The 14,790-nt window shown below is 42.0% G+C and overlaps 1 protein-coding gene across 1 annotated transcript in view; it reads right to left on the bottom strand.

Moving 5' to 3' along the window:
* Positions 1-2,876: 2,876 nt before the first annotated feature.
* The window catches only part of LOC128688796 (protein white-like), a 91,090-nt gene continuing 79,176 nt past the window's right edge, over positions 2,877-14,790 (bottom strand). Inside the window, exon 12 of the mRNA XM_070085660.1 lies at positions 2,877-2,904. Coding sequence (XP_069941761.1) covers positions 2,877-2,904 — 28 coding nt within the window. The remainder of the gene's footprint in view (positions 2,905-14,790) is intronic.

A 14,790-nucleotide genomic window follows, 5' to 3' on the forward strand; every position in this document is an offset into this window, starting at 1 on the left:
GTAATAACACTCACGTTGGATGTTTTTAGTATATTGTATGGAATATAGGGGGAGCACCAAGCCTTGAACCTGCCGCCTCTCTAACGCTTGTACTTGAACTGGCTCGCTGGGTGCCGCGGAGGGAAGCGGCATTCAAAACATGCAAGGTCAGCTGAACAGTGAGCAACATGTGATTCACACAGACGGTTGGTAGTCATACTACTGGTAACTGGTTACTGGTAACTGGTACTACTGGGAACTGATACTACTGGGAGTTGTACTGGCCTGCCTCATTGTAAGCGAGAACCACATGACGCTTTAAACCATGAGGCAGGCCAGTACAACATGGGTTCGAATCCATGGCTAGCGCAGTGTTGTTATTGATCAATACCTCTCGTTCGTGGTTACAATAATATATAAATACTGCTCGTGAAGCTAGTACAACAAACAGGGATGAGAATGAAATTAGCTTAGAAGCTCCCACACCTCCGTATGCCCTCAGATGGCGGCCCACAGCTAGCTGTGTGCTGGCTGCGCCATTCTTGTAGGGTTGGGTGGTCCTGTGGTTTAAAGCGTTATGTGGGTCTCGCTTACCATGAGGTAGGCCAGTACAACATGGGTTCAAATCCTTGGCTAGCGCAGTGTCGTTATTGATTATATATATATATATATATATATATATATATATATATATATATATATATATATATATATATATATATATATATATATATATATATATATATATATATATATATATGTCGTGCCGAATAGGCAGAACTTGCCATCTTGGCTTAAATAGCAACGCTCATCTTGCCATATAAGACAAGCGAAAATTTGTGTATGCAATAATTTCGCCAAAATCATTCTAAACCTAGCGAAAAAAATATATTTCGTTGTGTTTGTTTAGTATTAAATTACTGTAAACGTTTTTAAAATATATTTAGTAGGATTAGGCTAAAATAAATTGCGCTTGTTAGAATAAGGTTAGGTAAGTTTTCTAAGATTCTTTTGATGCAAAATTAAAGATTTTTACATTAACATCAATGAAAAAATATATCTTTAAATGTATAAAAGAAATTTTTAGAAAGGACTTAATTTTAAATGAGTTCTTGCTAATTGATCAGTTTTACTTATTCGGCACCACACACACACACACACACACACACACACACACACACACACACACACACACACACACACACACACACACACACACACACACACACACGCGCGCGCACACACACACACGCACACACACATATACATTATATATATATATATATATATAGAACATGAGAGTATTTTCGAGTATTATTATTAAGTATCGTCACGTAGATGCATAATTTACGTAAGTTATTACACAAACCATTTGGAATTTACCACATTTGTAAAGCTTAAATCACTGTATTGCTCCTGATAAAGTGCCAGTGACAGCATGATGATGGCACGGAAGACTGGCTGGCATGGCAGGGAGATGGGTTGTGTGTCTGCAACTTGTGGCACCAGTGTGCAATACTGGGATGTGGTTGTCTACTGCTTATATACTTCCCACGTTCAGTTGGTCAGCAAAGTACCACTCACAACCATAACTTACGTAGTACTACTTCCCTCCCCTCATTACTCTCTCACTCTCATTAATATGCATATATTAAAAATGTGTTGGCCGACATTTAACAGCAATTAGATATGGAATATCAATAATCAGAAAAGCAATAATACATTTTGTATCGTTTATGGGAAAGTAGGTTCCCATTATTACAACAACTCACACAATTACTACTACTAATACCTATACTACTACTAACACCATTACCATACTTCCACCAACACTATGGTCTTCATGGTTATTACTAACTCCATTATTACTACTAACACCATTAGTATACTTCCACTAACACTATGGTGTTGATGGTATCACATAAATTCTGACTTCACTATATATAAGCAATGTTATATAGAAGTTAATGTCACAGATGAGCACCAATGTTATCATTGTTAACTGTGAAACATAACAAAACAAATATCATGGAAAAAGTTAACTTTAGTGATGATTCCTAACAATCATAAATAACAGAAGATGAAGTAGAAAATAAAACATCATTAAACCAGAAATGGGAGGATCGTCCCACGAAAAACACTAAAAGAAAGAGAGAAGAAGAAGAAGAGGAGACTGAGGCCAGCACTAGTACAAAAGTGAGTAAAAAGCGAAGAGAAGATTATGAAGAGAGTAATTATCACCTGAAAACATTGAATAAAAGAAAGAGACAAGAAGAAGAGGAGACTGAGGCCAGCACTAGTACAAAAGTGAGTAAAAAGCGAAGAGAAGATTATGAAGAGAGTAATTATCACCTGAAAACATTGAATAAAAGAAAGAGACAAGAAGAAGAGGAGACTGAGGCGAACACTAGTACAAAAGTGAGTAAAAAGCGAAGAGAAGATGATGGAGAGAGTAATTATCACCTGAAAACAATGAATAAAAGTAAGAGAGAAGAAGAGGAGACTGAGGCCAGCACTAGTACAAAAGTGAGTAAAAAGCGAAGAGAAGATGATGAAAGTAATTATCACCTGAAAACATTGAATAAAAGAAAGAGAGAAGAAGAAGAAGAGGAGACTGAGGTCAGCACTAGTACAAAAGTGAGTATAAAGCGAAGAGAAGATGATGAAGAGAGTAATTATCACATGAAAACATTGAATAAAAGAAAGAGACAAGAAGAAGAAGAGGAGACTGAGGCGAACACTAGTACAAAAGTGAGTAAAAAGCGAAGAGAAGATGATGGAGAGAATAATTATGAAGGTGATAACGATGAGTAGGATAGGGACAAAAGGTTAAAAGTAGTTGAGATAAAGGATAACACGTAAGAAGAAAATCAAATAAAATATCAGGACAATGCTAGTCAAACTCCCCATATACTGATCAAATAACTAGAGGAATTTTGTTAATTACATAATATAAAAATATTTCCTCGCGAAAAAATTCATGAATGGTTGAAGAGTGAGTCTACATACGTTATAGGAGAAGGAAGGGTTGGAAAATGTTGGCTGGTGGTTGACGGCGAGTAATAATTAGTAGTGAAGAGAATAAAATCTGCATTGTTCTATGGAGAATTTTGTAATGAAGTGACGTAACTACAAAATGTACAAGGAATTACCGGTGTTTAGTAGTTGTTGGGAGTTAATGTGGAGTGTGGCGATTTAGTTACTGCTTATGCAGGTATCAGACTAGAGAAATACTGGTTTAATTAATAAGTATTACATATTTCAACAGCGATTGAAATTATAACCAGTCTGGCCACAACTGTTCTAGGAATCCACATAAGAAAGGTCGTTCACTCGGACATTCATTGTCGTAACGTCTGCATCCAGGAAACCTCTGATGGTCTAGAGACCACTCTTATAGATTTTGGTATCGCAAAAGAAGCATGGTTTGTGTGTGAAATACCAAACACACGGAAATCTTCGAATGAACAAATATTACAAAAACAACGGAAAGTGTATTTATCTAATGCTTACATTGATGTCTTGTGTTTGGCTTATATTTTTAAAACTCTTGTGTAGGATTGCAGTTCGCAGCTCCCAAGAAAAATGATTAAGTGCATTCAGATGATATGTGCAAAAAAATTTCTGAGATAAGTGGGCATTATTAATTTTTTATAAATTTTTGACGATTACAGAGACGTATGTGAGGATCACCCAAAGAAAAACAATAGAAGAAAAAGGAAATAAGACGAGAGTGATAATACCAGAAAGAAAAACAAAAGACGAAGTAAAAAAAGGAGAGAGAGAGAGGGAGGGTGAAGACGTGTCACAGTGTGCTCCACAAACTTTCTAAATATTACTTTTAAATACGAGGGTTGGTGAGGATAAAAACTGTTCAGTCACGAAGTACTACCTACAACACATTAGTACAAGTAAGCCAACTCGTACACTGAAGTGAATATAAGTAATATCAGTGATAATTAAGTGTGGTATGGTGAAGATATGGTGTGAGTGAGTGTTTATTATTAAATTATTGTAAACTGATCTAAAATATGTTTACCTGGATTAGGCTAAATTAAATTGCGTTTATAATAAGGTTAAGTTTTCTAAGGTTCTTTTGGTACAAAATTATGAAGTTTTACATTAACATAAATGAAAAAATATATATCTTTAAACGTATAAGAGAAAATTTTAGGAAGGACTTAATTTTATATTAGTTCTTGTTAATTGACCAATTTTGCCTATTTGGCACGACATATATATATATATATATATGGTGTGTGTGTGTGTGTGTGCGTGTGTGTGTGCGCGTGTGCGTGCGCGTGTGCGTGCGCGTGTGCGCGTGTGTGTGTGTGGTGTGTGTGTGTGTGTGGTGTGTGTGTGTGTGTGGTGTGTGTGTGTGTGTGGTGTGTGTGTGTGGTGTGTGTGTGTGAGTGTGTGTGTATATGTGTGGTGTGTGTGTGTGTGTGTGTGTGTGTGTGTGTGTGTGTGTGTGTGTGTGTGAGGGAAAAGTTCAATAGATATGAGTAGCGAGGGAATATATATTAACAATAGTTTCATTGTCGGCTACTTGTTAAGGTAGGGTAAGTCAAGCTCCCACTATTCCCGCCTTTTTCTCCCCCTCCCCGAAAGTGATAGTTTCATTGCCGGCTACTTACGGTAGGGTCAGTCTAGCTCCCAGTATCCCTTCCCCAATGGGGGGTGTGGGGGGGAGATGTAATGTTGTTAAAGAATGGGCGGTGTCTTTAAAGATTTGTGGTATTATTTATAGGGATGACATGGTTGCGGCGCGGGAGGAAAATTCGGATAGGTTATTGGAAAGGATCGTGGGGCGGCTAGGTGTTCTGAGACCCCAGCACCTAACTCTGATACAGCGAGTGATAGTCGTGAACATTTTATTGTATAGTAAGGTTTGGTATGTTGCAGCTGTGTTCCCAATTACAGGGACAGCGATTGCGGGGGTACTAAGACGGGTGTACAAATTTTTATGGGGTTCACGTTGTGATTGGTTACGGAGGGAGGTTGTAATGTTACCTGTAAGTCACGGTGGGTTGGGGTTGTTGGATTTGAGACGGAGGGCTAAATGTGTGTTTATTAAATGGGAAGTGTTGCGTGAGGGTGTGAACGCGGGGCGTTTGGGAAGGATACACGACAGGCTGGGTATGTGGTATCGAGGAATGGAGTTGAGGGAATGTGAAATAGTTTTGAGGGCTGTGATGTTGGTTAGGGAACTGAGAAAGGTTCGTATAAGGGTTTTGTGTAGGTTACTTGTAGGTAGGTGCGTTGTCCCAGTTGAGGGTTTGTTCCCCATGTATGCGTGGAAGAGTATTTGGTTTAGATTTAGTAAATTGAAGTTAAAACCTCGGGCGCGTGAGGTGATGTTTCGTTTTCTGCATGGGATCCTTCCGTCTGGTGAGATATTACGAAACAGACAGGTTGTAGAGGGTGGGGGGTGTGGTATCTGTGGAGGGGATGAGACAGCGTTCCATGTAGTTTACTTTTGTGAAGGGCTAGAGGAGGTTAGGTGCTGGTTAAGTAGGTTGGTACTGAGGGTGGGGGGCCGTGGGGTGTCGGTTTTGCGTGCTCTAAGTCTAGATATGGGTGGGTTAGACGAGGGTGTCATAAGAGCTTTAGATTATATCATGGTAGATTATATATATATGTCGTGGGTGATGAGGGGGAGAGGGGATAGTGAGGAGAGAAGAAAGGTTCTTGCGGTAACGTTCTACCGTACGAGGTGTCGTAACAGAGATTTGTATGGGAGGAGGTGGGATCAGGCTTTCTCAGAGGGGTATAGAATGCTAACGTTAGGGATTCTCGTAAATCTGTGATTGGATATGAGTGAGTGAAGGGGTTTTCATAGGTTGGAGGGAGTCTTTTTTTTTTTTTTTTTTTTTATATTTTATTTAAAACATATTACAAAATATAATATGTAAAACTCATTAAGTCTATAAATTAACACAATCCTCCCTACAGCTAATATTACACACCACACTTACAACTCCGTGTGGGTACACCCCCCCTCCCTGCTCCCTCATCCTATCACTTAACCCAAACCTATTGGAGCTACTCAACAGAATTACATGATATGAACAACACTTTTATACACATCCCTCGAAATGGTACTTAATAATCGACTACAGACCATGCAATTCATTGCACTGAACATATTATACAGACATATTACCCCCCCCCCGTGGTTGTCCAACCACCCCACTATTTACAACCTAACACACTATAAACAATGAATGTTACCTAATCTAAAGTCACACAGCAATGATCAAAACATTAATTTATGTAATTGTCCTAATGGTTCAGTTACATAACAATATGTATTATACAACAATGGTGTTATAGAAAAGTCACAAAGACATACAAAATTACTACAAAACCATAAGAATAAACTTAGTCTCAAAATCCAACACATGTAAGCCTCTACACATTTAAACATGCAATTCCAGTGTTAAAACAATAACACAGCTTCAACTATGACATTCAAGCTCTATACAGCTTATATGGACATTACATAGTGCTATTGACAACAGTACAATACAACATAAAATATAACCATGACATAAGTAACACAAATACTGTGCCTAGCACGCACCTAACCACAAAAACCTATAACACCACTGTTGCCCAACTTTATTTACACTATCTGACGTGCATTAACCTCTTTACTCTCAAAACAAAACTGAAAATTGCAGAACACCAGTGACGAACAATAATGCACAGACATTAATACAAACATATCACATCATATCTCTGGACACCGTGCATGATCACAGCATCAACACTATGCAGTGCAAGGCACCTAGAAAACAAGTTGGAGCAATACATGCAATTATTATAGCAAATCTCCAAATTACAATGTCATTACCGTAAATCAATATTACCACACACAATATGTATAATAAGTGTAAAGTCCAGTCACACAAAAACTGGCCAGCTCCACAGGTGCAGCACCCGTGGTCCACATATTATTCACTCATGCATCACTCATCCAACACTCTCGCAAACATTTGTTATCCATTACCAGGGAGGCAACCCTGTTTTCACCCATGACTTCCCTACCCCAGCAACACTTTCCAATCATACCCTCCCCTCCCTCGTATATTACAAGTCTAATAAAACCTGTAACGTAAGTTGCCTATATCCCTCTGAAAAATCCTTCACCCACCTCCTCCCATAAATTTCCTTATTTCTACATACCGTTTTATAGAACGTTAACGCTAACACCCTCCTCTTCACCTCAGTAACCTGTTTGCCCCGCAATCCCCACACTATATAGATATAATCTGCCATAATGTATCCCACAGCTCTGATTACACGTTCCTCCCAACCCCCCACGTCGAGACTTAATGCTCTCAATACAGAAATTCCTTTACCTCCTATCCTATTTATCACCCTATTTAACCACCCCTTGACACTCCTCAGTCCATCACAAAAATATACTACATGAAAAGCCGACTCCTCCCCACCACATATCCCACACTCCCCCCCGTCAACGACTCGTCTATCCCGTAGAACCACACCCGGCGGTAAAATGCCGTGCAGAAAACGATACATTACATCCCGAACACGAGGTTGCAACCTCATCCTACTCAACCTATTCCATATACTTCCCCATGCATACATGGGGAAAATTCCCTCTACAGGCGCTACAACCCTCCCGGCTAACAATCGACACAACCTACCTATTTTAACCTTTGCTGGCTCTCGATCCCACGCCAGAGCCCTCAACACAGTTTCACACTCATGCAACTCAACTCCTGTATACATCCGTTGCAATCTGTTATGGATCCTGGCCAAACCCCCCCCACCCACACTTTCCCTCATCACCTCCCTTTTAATGAAGACACATTTGACCCTCCGCTTTAAGTCCAGCAATCCCAGCCCCCCCCTTACTTACAGGTAACATTACCACATCCCTCTTAATCCAATCACAGCTCGAACCCCACAAGAATTTAAAAACCTTCCTAAGTATGTTCGTTATTGCTGGCCCAGTTAATGGGAACACGGCTGCCACGTGCCATACTTTGCTATACAGTAAGATATTAACAACAATGGCACGCTGCACAAGGGTCAAATGATAAGGTCGCAATGCACCCAAGCGTCCCTGAATCCTTTCTACCATCCTAAGCGAGTTTTCCATGCGTGCCACAGGTAGATCGTCTGCATAAATAAGACCGCAGATTTTTAACGAATTCACCTGCCTCCTCACAACTGCACTACCCCAATCAACCCTACCCGCCCATGACCATGGATTTATCTGAATTTACCCTCATACCAGTTGCCCCTGCGAACATTTGTACTACCCCGTCTAATGTGTCCATTGACATCCCCTCCCTGATCAGAACAGTTGTATCATCCACATACCCAATTAAAACTGGCCAAACCCTCGCAACCTCACACCCTGGTCCCACTACGTGACACATACGCTGCTCCATCAATCTATAAAAGGGGTCCTGTACGCACGCAAACAATAATTGTGACATAGGACACCCCTGCCTAAGTCCCCTACCCATTACAATCTTCCCACCCAATCGACCATTAATCTGTACCCTCGCCATTGCACCTCCATACAACGCCTCAACCCAGCCCACTATTTCTTCCCCAAACCCCTGACCCCTGAGGATGGCTTTCAATGCTTTCCGATCCACTCTATCGTATGCCCCTTGCCAATCGAGCGCCACCAAACCTCCCTCCCTCCCCCCCCCCTTTTGCCTCCACGAAATCCCTAAGTAACCCATGCCCCTCCACCATAGACCTCCCTGGCAAACCAAACTGAGTTTTTGATATTACCCGCCCTACCACACACTTGACCCGATTTCCCAAAATCTTCGCAAACAATTTATAATCTGCGCATAACAACGAGATCGCCCGGTAATCCCGAAGCATATGCTGCCCCTTACCCTTCGGTACCAATACAACGACAGCCGTTGCCTGCTTCTCACCCAGCTCACCTCTCTCCTTCATGCAATTTAATAACCTAACCAGAAAATGCCTCAATAATTCCCAATGCTGCTGATAAAACTCTGCCGGGAGTCCATCAATTCCCGGTGCTTTGCCCTTTCGCATTCCACTTAAAGCCCTCCATATTTCCCCCTCAGTTATTTCCCCACCCAGTGCTTCCCTATCACTGTTACGCAACTGACATACCACACTCCCACACACCTGTTCTAAAACCCCATCCTCTACCCCTTCTCGTTGCCAGTACTTCTCATACCACTTGTCAGCAAACGCCCCCATTCCTTCCGTAGCTTGTATGACCTGCCCCTCCCTGTACCCTCCTATCGATTCATGAACCTCCAACCATGGAATAGTCATTGCCTGCTGTCTTTGTTTCTGCCTACGCAATACGCACGATGAAGGGCTATCGCCCCATAACACCTCTTCCACCCCCGCCTGTACCCGCACCGCTTGGAACCTCTCATCCTGTACCTCACGCAGCCTCCCTTTAATTGCCATAATTTCATCCATTGGATAAGTGCCCGCCACTGCCCCCCTTGCATAACAACCCCGTAATCTATCCTCCAAATAGTTAGCAAGCCCATATTTTAAAGAATTGATACGTTTCCCTTCCTTTATGTAATATTGCTTAATCCGTTCTTTAACCACACCATCCCACCACACCACCACATCCTCTACCCCATTTATCTCTGCACGTAACCCCTCCCACAGCGTTGCAAATCCCTCTATCCCCTCTTCATCACCTAACACACTTGTATTTAATTTCCAATATCCCCTAGATATACCTGCTAGTGACTCCCATGCCACCTCTGCTACTACCGCCCGATGATCCGAATAAGCTACGTCTATTGTACGGAAAAATGTCAACCCAACCCCTTGAGATATATACAGCCTATCCAACCTAGCAGCGTAACCCCGTCTTACAAAAGTGTGCTCTACCTCCCACGCCCCTCCTCCAACCGCATCCCGCAACTGAATATCCCTCAAAAGATCTCGCAAGGCCGCCGACACGTGCCCCGCCCCTTTTGGTTCCACGTCAGCCCTCCTAATAACGCAGTTCCAGTCGCCACCAACGACGGCCACTGTAGGTAAACCACGTAAGAAGAAAACTAGTTCTTCACATACAAAATCCCTTTTTACCCTCACATCATTTTCCGCTGGTGCATACACACATACAAAAGATACCCGCTGTCCCATCCACCACCCATCCACGCGCAATACTCTTCCCCCTCCTCCCCCCTCACTTCTTAGCAACACAAACGGGCTTGCCTCCCTGATCAATATACCCACACCACCTTTCAGACGTGCAGTTGGCAGAGTCATGACCTGAAACCCCTCCACCTCGAGCACTCTTCCCTCCTTGAAATTGTGTTCTTGCAGGAACACTACATCCACCCTATATTTATACAGAAACATTCGAAACCATTCCTTCTTCACACTATTACACAGTCCATTTACGTTCACAGTCATACACCTAAGGCCTCTTTATAGTTTCCAACCCTTCCTCCTCTCTTCATTCATCCCAGGGCCTCCTGCCCCAGAGCCAGCACAAGGCTTCACACCATCAGCCCCTCCCCCGTTTTTGCGATGCCTCTTATCGTGACTGCTTCGACATTGCTCTTCCTTCCTCCCAGACCTCTGCGCCGGCGTCAGGACATCATCTGAGTCTGACGCCGCCGCTCTCTTCCTCGTGATGCCCTCTACATCCATGTTATCTTCTGAGGTTCCCTCACGATGAACCTCAACCTCCACCACGCCCCGTTCCACAGCACACGGCGACAACTCTCTCTTACTAGTTGGCCCGTCAACCCTGCTATGTTTTTTATCCTTACATTCCTCTACAGGCACCACCGTGTCTCTCACCAGCTCAGGAACAACATCCTCTGCAGGCGGTGTCAATGTCCTTAACACTTCCTGAAGCTCTTCCTCTAGAGCCTGCACCTCCTCCTGCACTTGCACTTCTGTACTTTTACGTTGTTTAGTAACAGATCCTTTTACATCACAGCTTACCTCACACATGCCATTCTCCTCTTTGGAATCCTCCACCTCTTCACTCCACAAGCGCCCAGGCCCTTGCTTGCGCACTGGGCTCTCAACAGCTATCACGCTGGTAACTGGTGCTTCACCAGTTTGCGCTGGCGCCCTCCTCAGCTTCACGCACTCTGCCGCCATATGGTCGTACGCCCCACATATTCTGCACGTACGTCTCTGTCCGGCATACGATACCATAACTTGCGTCCTGAAGTCCTCCAACACGACGTAAGACGGTATGGGATGTCTCAGAGTCATCTTCAGGGAAAAGGTACCCTCCGGACGTCCCATGTAAGCACCTGCCGTCCACTTTCCCTTTTGTGCCAGATGTACGGTTCCATATATCTCAAAAACACTCCTTATGTCAGCCTCATCTGCCTCAAATGGGACATTACGTATCTTAACCCACGTAAAGTGGCGAGATACGTCGATCAAACGCACCTTCACAGCTGGAGTAGCGTCAAGACTCACGTCTTGGAACCTCGTCACCAAAGACTCATACACGGACGTGGAATTCAGTTTGACGAAGATTCTATAAGCCCCATTCAGGGCTACACCATACACCTCATCGTCCTGGATTCCATAGGTCTCCCTAATGATTGTTGGGAGTAAGACTTGCACTGAAGAGGGTGAAATCGCCCCACGAAGCAGCTCAATACCAATGGTATTTACGCGCCTCCTCACACTCAGCGCCATGTTGATACAAGGTAGCTCGCCTGAACAGCAGAGGGGTGCAGCGCACAACCTCACTCGACCGTGGTCAGGCAGCGAATGTTGGAGGGAGTCAGGGGGCAACAGCGGGCTCGCCTCCCTGGGGGGGGGGTCGTGAGAGTGTTGTGAATGTGGGTTTGGAATGGTTTCCTGGTTTTTATTGGGACTTTATGGCATCCAAGTGTGGATGTAGAGCTCAAGGTCTCGTTATGGTAGATATAACACTTTTCAGAATGTAGGTATAATATAGTAGATTTTTTATGTATAATTATGATGTGTATCAGTCTTGTATAACATGATTCTTGAGAAATAAGTTATTTGCGACATGAAGTGTGTTTTAGTTTGTATTTATGTTACGTGCGGGGTTTTTGCACGATGAGATATACTTATATACTGTTTTGCATTGTGCATACAGTGCATCTGATTAATGTGATTTTGTGAAAATTTTTGTGTACGTGTGGGTGTGTGTGTGGATGTGGGTGTGGGTGTGTGGGTGTGTATGTGTATATATATATAAATATATATCTCTTTCTATTGTATTGAGCTTTTGTCATGGGTCAGACGTTATGTAATACTTTATATATGCATGATTGATTCTTTTTAAAGTTTATAATTATGGTCTGTACCCTGATACCGGTTTGGTGTTCATGCAAGTTCTTGATGTTAATTAAGGTTTAGTCTGTATGGTATACAGACATATCTAGGCAGTTTAGTGACGTAGTCCATTTGTCTGAAATTTGTATATGGGTGTATTGTAACAGTATAGAGCTTGTTATTGTGTTCTAAGCTGTATTCTTTTTCTGTTTATTTGTATGTTGGGATATGTTCAGCTGTATTGTTAGGGATAAGTATGTAGATTATCTAGTCAGATTATGATGTTAGGTTTTGGTTTTTTGATTAATGTGAAGGATGGGATTTAACTGATATAACTTCTTTGTATATTTTATGTTCAAGTGTATTGAACCTTTGTCAGATGTCATTTATATGTACAATTTATATATATGCAAGGTTTTGTATATATGTCAATTCATGACCCTGTGACATGTAATTTTGTTTTTAGTTATGTTCTTGATGTAAGTTTTTGTTGTAATATCTTGCGAGCATGTAGGTACAATCCGTTTGTCAGTTAATTTAATTAGGTTCCATACTGTTTCTTTATTTTTATGTTAAACTGTATTGGTTTTAAATAAAATATAAAAAAAAATTCCTTCCCCACCTTCTTCCCCCTCCCCTCCCCCCCCGAAAGGTGACGTGTGGGGCTCTGGTCCAAACAGTAATCACTAGACTCACAGCTCCCAGCACTACTCTTTGTTTGCCATGAGGGAAGTTCCCAGTGACTCTTTGCGGTTTTCACCTTTTGAACTTCTCTATGGTAGACTGGCCTGAGGTCCACTGCCCATCCTTCATGACTTATGGACTAATGAGGAGGTAAATGCTGAGGTTCAGTCTTCTTACCAGTTTCTTCTTGACCTTAGATCCAAACTTGAGGAGACCTCTGACATAGTTTCGAAAAACTTAAGTTTGTCAATGGACCAGTACAAAACCTATTTTGATTCCAAAAGTCAGTGGAGAAGTTTTAAAGTAGGGGATGAAGTTCTGGTACTTTTGCCTATAAAGTCAAATAAATTATTAGTAGCATGGAAAGGTCCATATAAAGTATTAAAAATTTGTGGGAAAGTTGACTACCTCATAGAAGTCAAGGGGAAACCTAAGCTTTATCATATCAACATCCTTAAGAAATATTTCCGAAGAAATTCGGTTAACTGCCTTAATAACTTTGACTTAGTTTTTCCACACGAACTTGATAAGACAACTGAAGAATGTAAAGTGTGCGTAATTGACACCTCTAACTTAGACTATGATGAAGAACTATATGACTTGGTGACTCCTGACCACTCGGGCGCAACCAACATTAATATTAATGAATCTTTGGATGACCATAAGAGACATGAACTACTTCAGTGTGTTAGTAACTTTTCAGACGTCTTTACTGATATTCCAGGTGTTACCTCCACTGTAGTCCATAAGATTGACTTAGTGACGGACAATCCCATCAAACGAAAATTATACCCAGTTCCAGTTCACCTTAGGGATGCATTTGAACCTTCAGTATCTTCATATTGTTCACCAGTAGTCATGGTTAAGAAGGAGGATAATTCATATAGACTTGCTATTGACTTCGTTTTCTATTCATTAATTTTCCTGAGGAGGAGCCAGCTTTGGTAATACTGTCTGAAGTTATTACAGAGCTGAGTAAGGCTTCACAGTGTGTGTGTGTGTGTGTGAATATGCAAGACAAGTCACGGAGGGTAGAAATCTTAAGCTCAAGTACTTTTACACTTCTCAGTGGGTCATCAGGAGCTGTGCAATGTTTCAAAGGTAGCAACAGAGCATGAGGGAAAGTTTTTCAGAGCATTGTAAGGTGGGTGGTACCTGCGAGGATCACTCTTTGAATGAGGGAAAGGTAGCTCCATCGAGTACCAACCACCACTGGCATCCCCACACACCACCAGGTATGGGGTCAGGTGAAGGTAGGCCCCACAGTTTGCAGATAGCATAAGAGTAACTAGGAGATAGTTAATAACCAGCTTAAGTTTCTAACCGCTGGGAACAGGTTGCGTGACATAAGTTACATTACAATAGTGGATCATTCACATACTGAATGTAGCTGTTGTGTACAATCTTCTAATGAAATAGATGGAACAAATGCCCTCATTTTGTCAACAGGTAATACCTGCTGTCCAGAACTTTCTAGAATATTCAGAAAATACTCTCAGCATCAACATAATATATCTTTATTTCTACAAGTACATGTACAAGGTATACAGACCATAGCTGACATCAATGACATACTACTATATAGAAAGCCTCTTGTTATGCTGAGCATTTCCCGCAAATTAGGTCAGTTTTGTCGCAGGATGCGACCCACACCAGTACACTAACACCCAGATACCCATTATTACTGATGGGTGAACATGGGCAACCGGTGTAAAGAAACACCCAATATTTCTACCCTCGCCGGGAATCGAACCAGGACCCTCACCGTGTGAAGCCACAAGGCCACGGGCCTGTATGATCTCTCCTATTATTGTATTACTAACTACCTAATTCAGTAAA

The sequence above is a fragment of the Cherax quadricarinatus genome, chromosome 16 (genome assembly GCF_038502225.1).
Source record: "Cherax quadricarinatus isolate ZL_2023a chromosome 16, ASM3850222v1, whole genome shotgun sequence".
In the NCBI taxonomy this organism is placed as follows: domain Eukaryota; kingdom Metazoa; phylum Arthropoda; class Malacostraca; order Decapoda; family Parastacidae; genus Cherax; species Cherax quadricarinatus.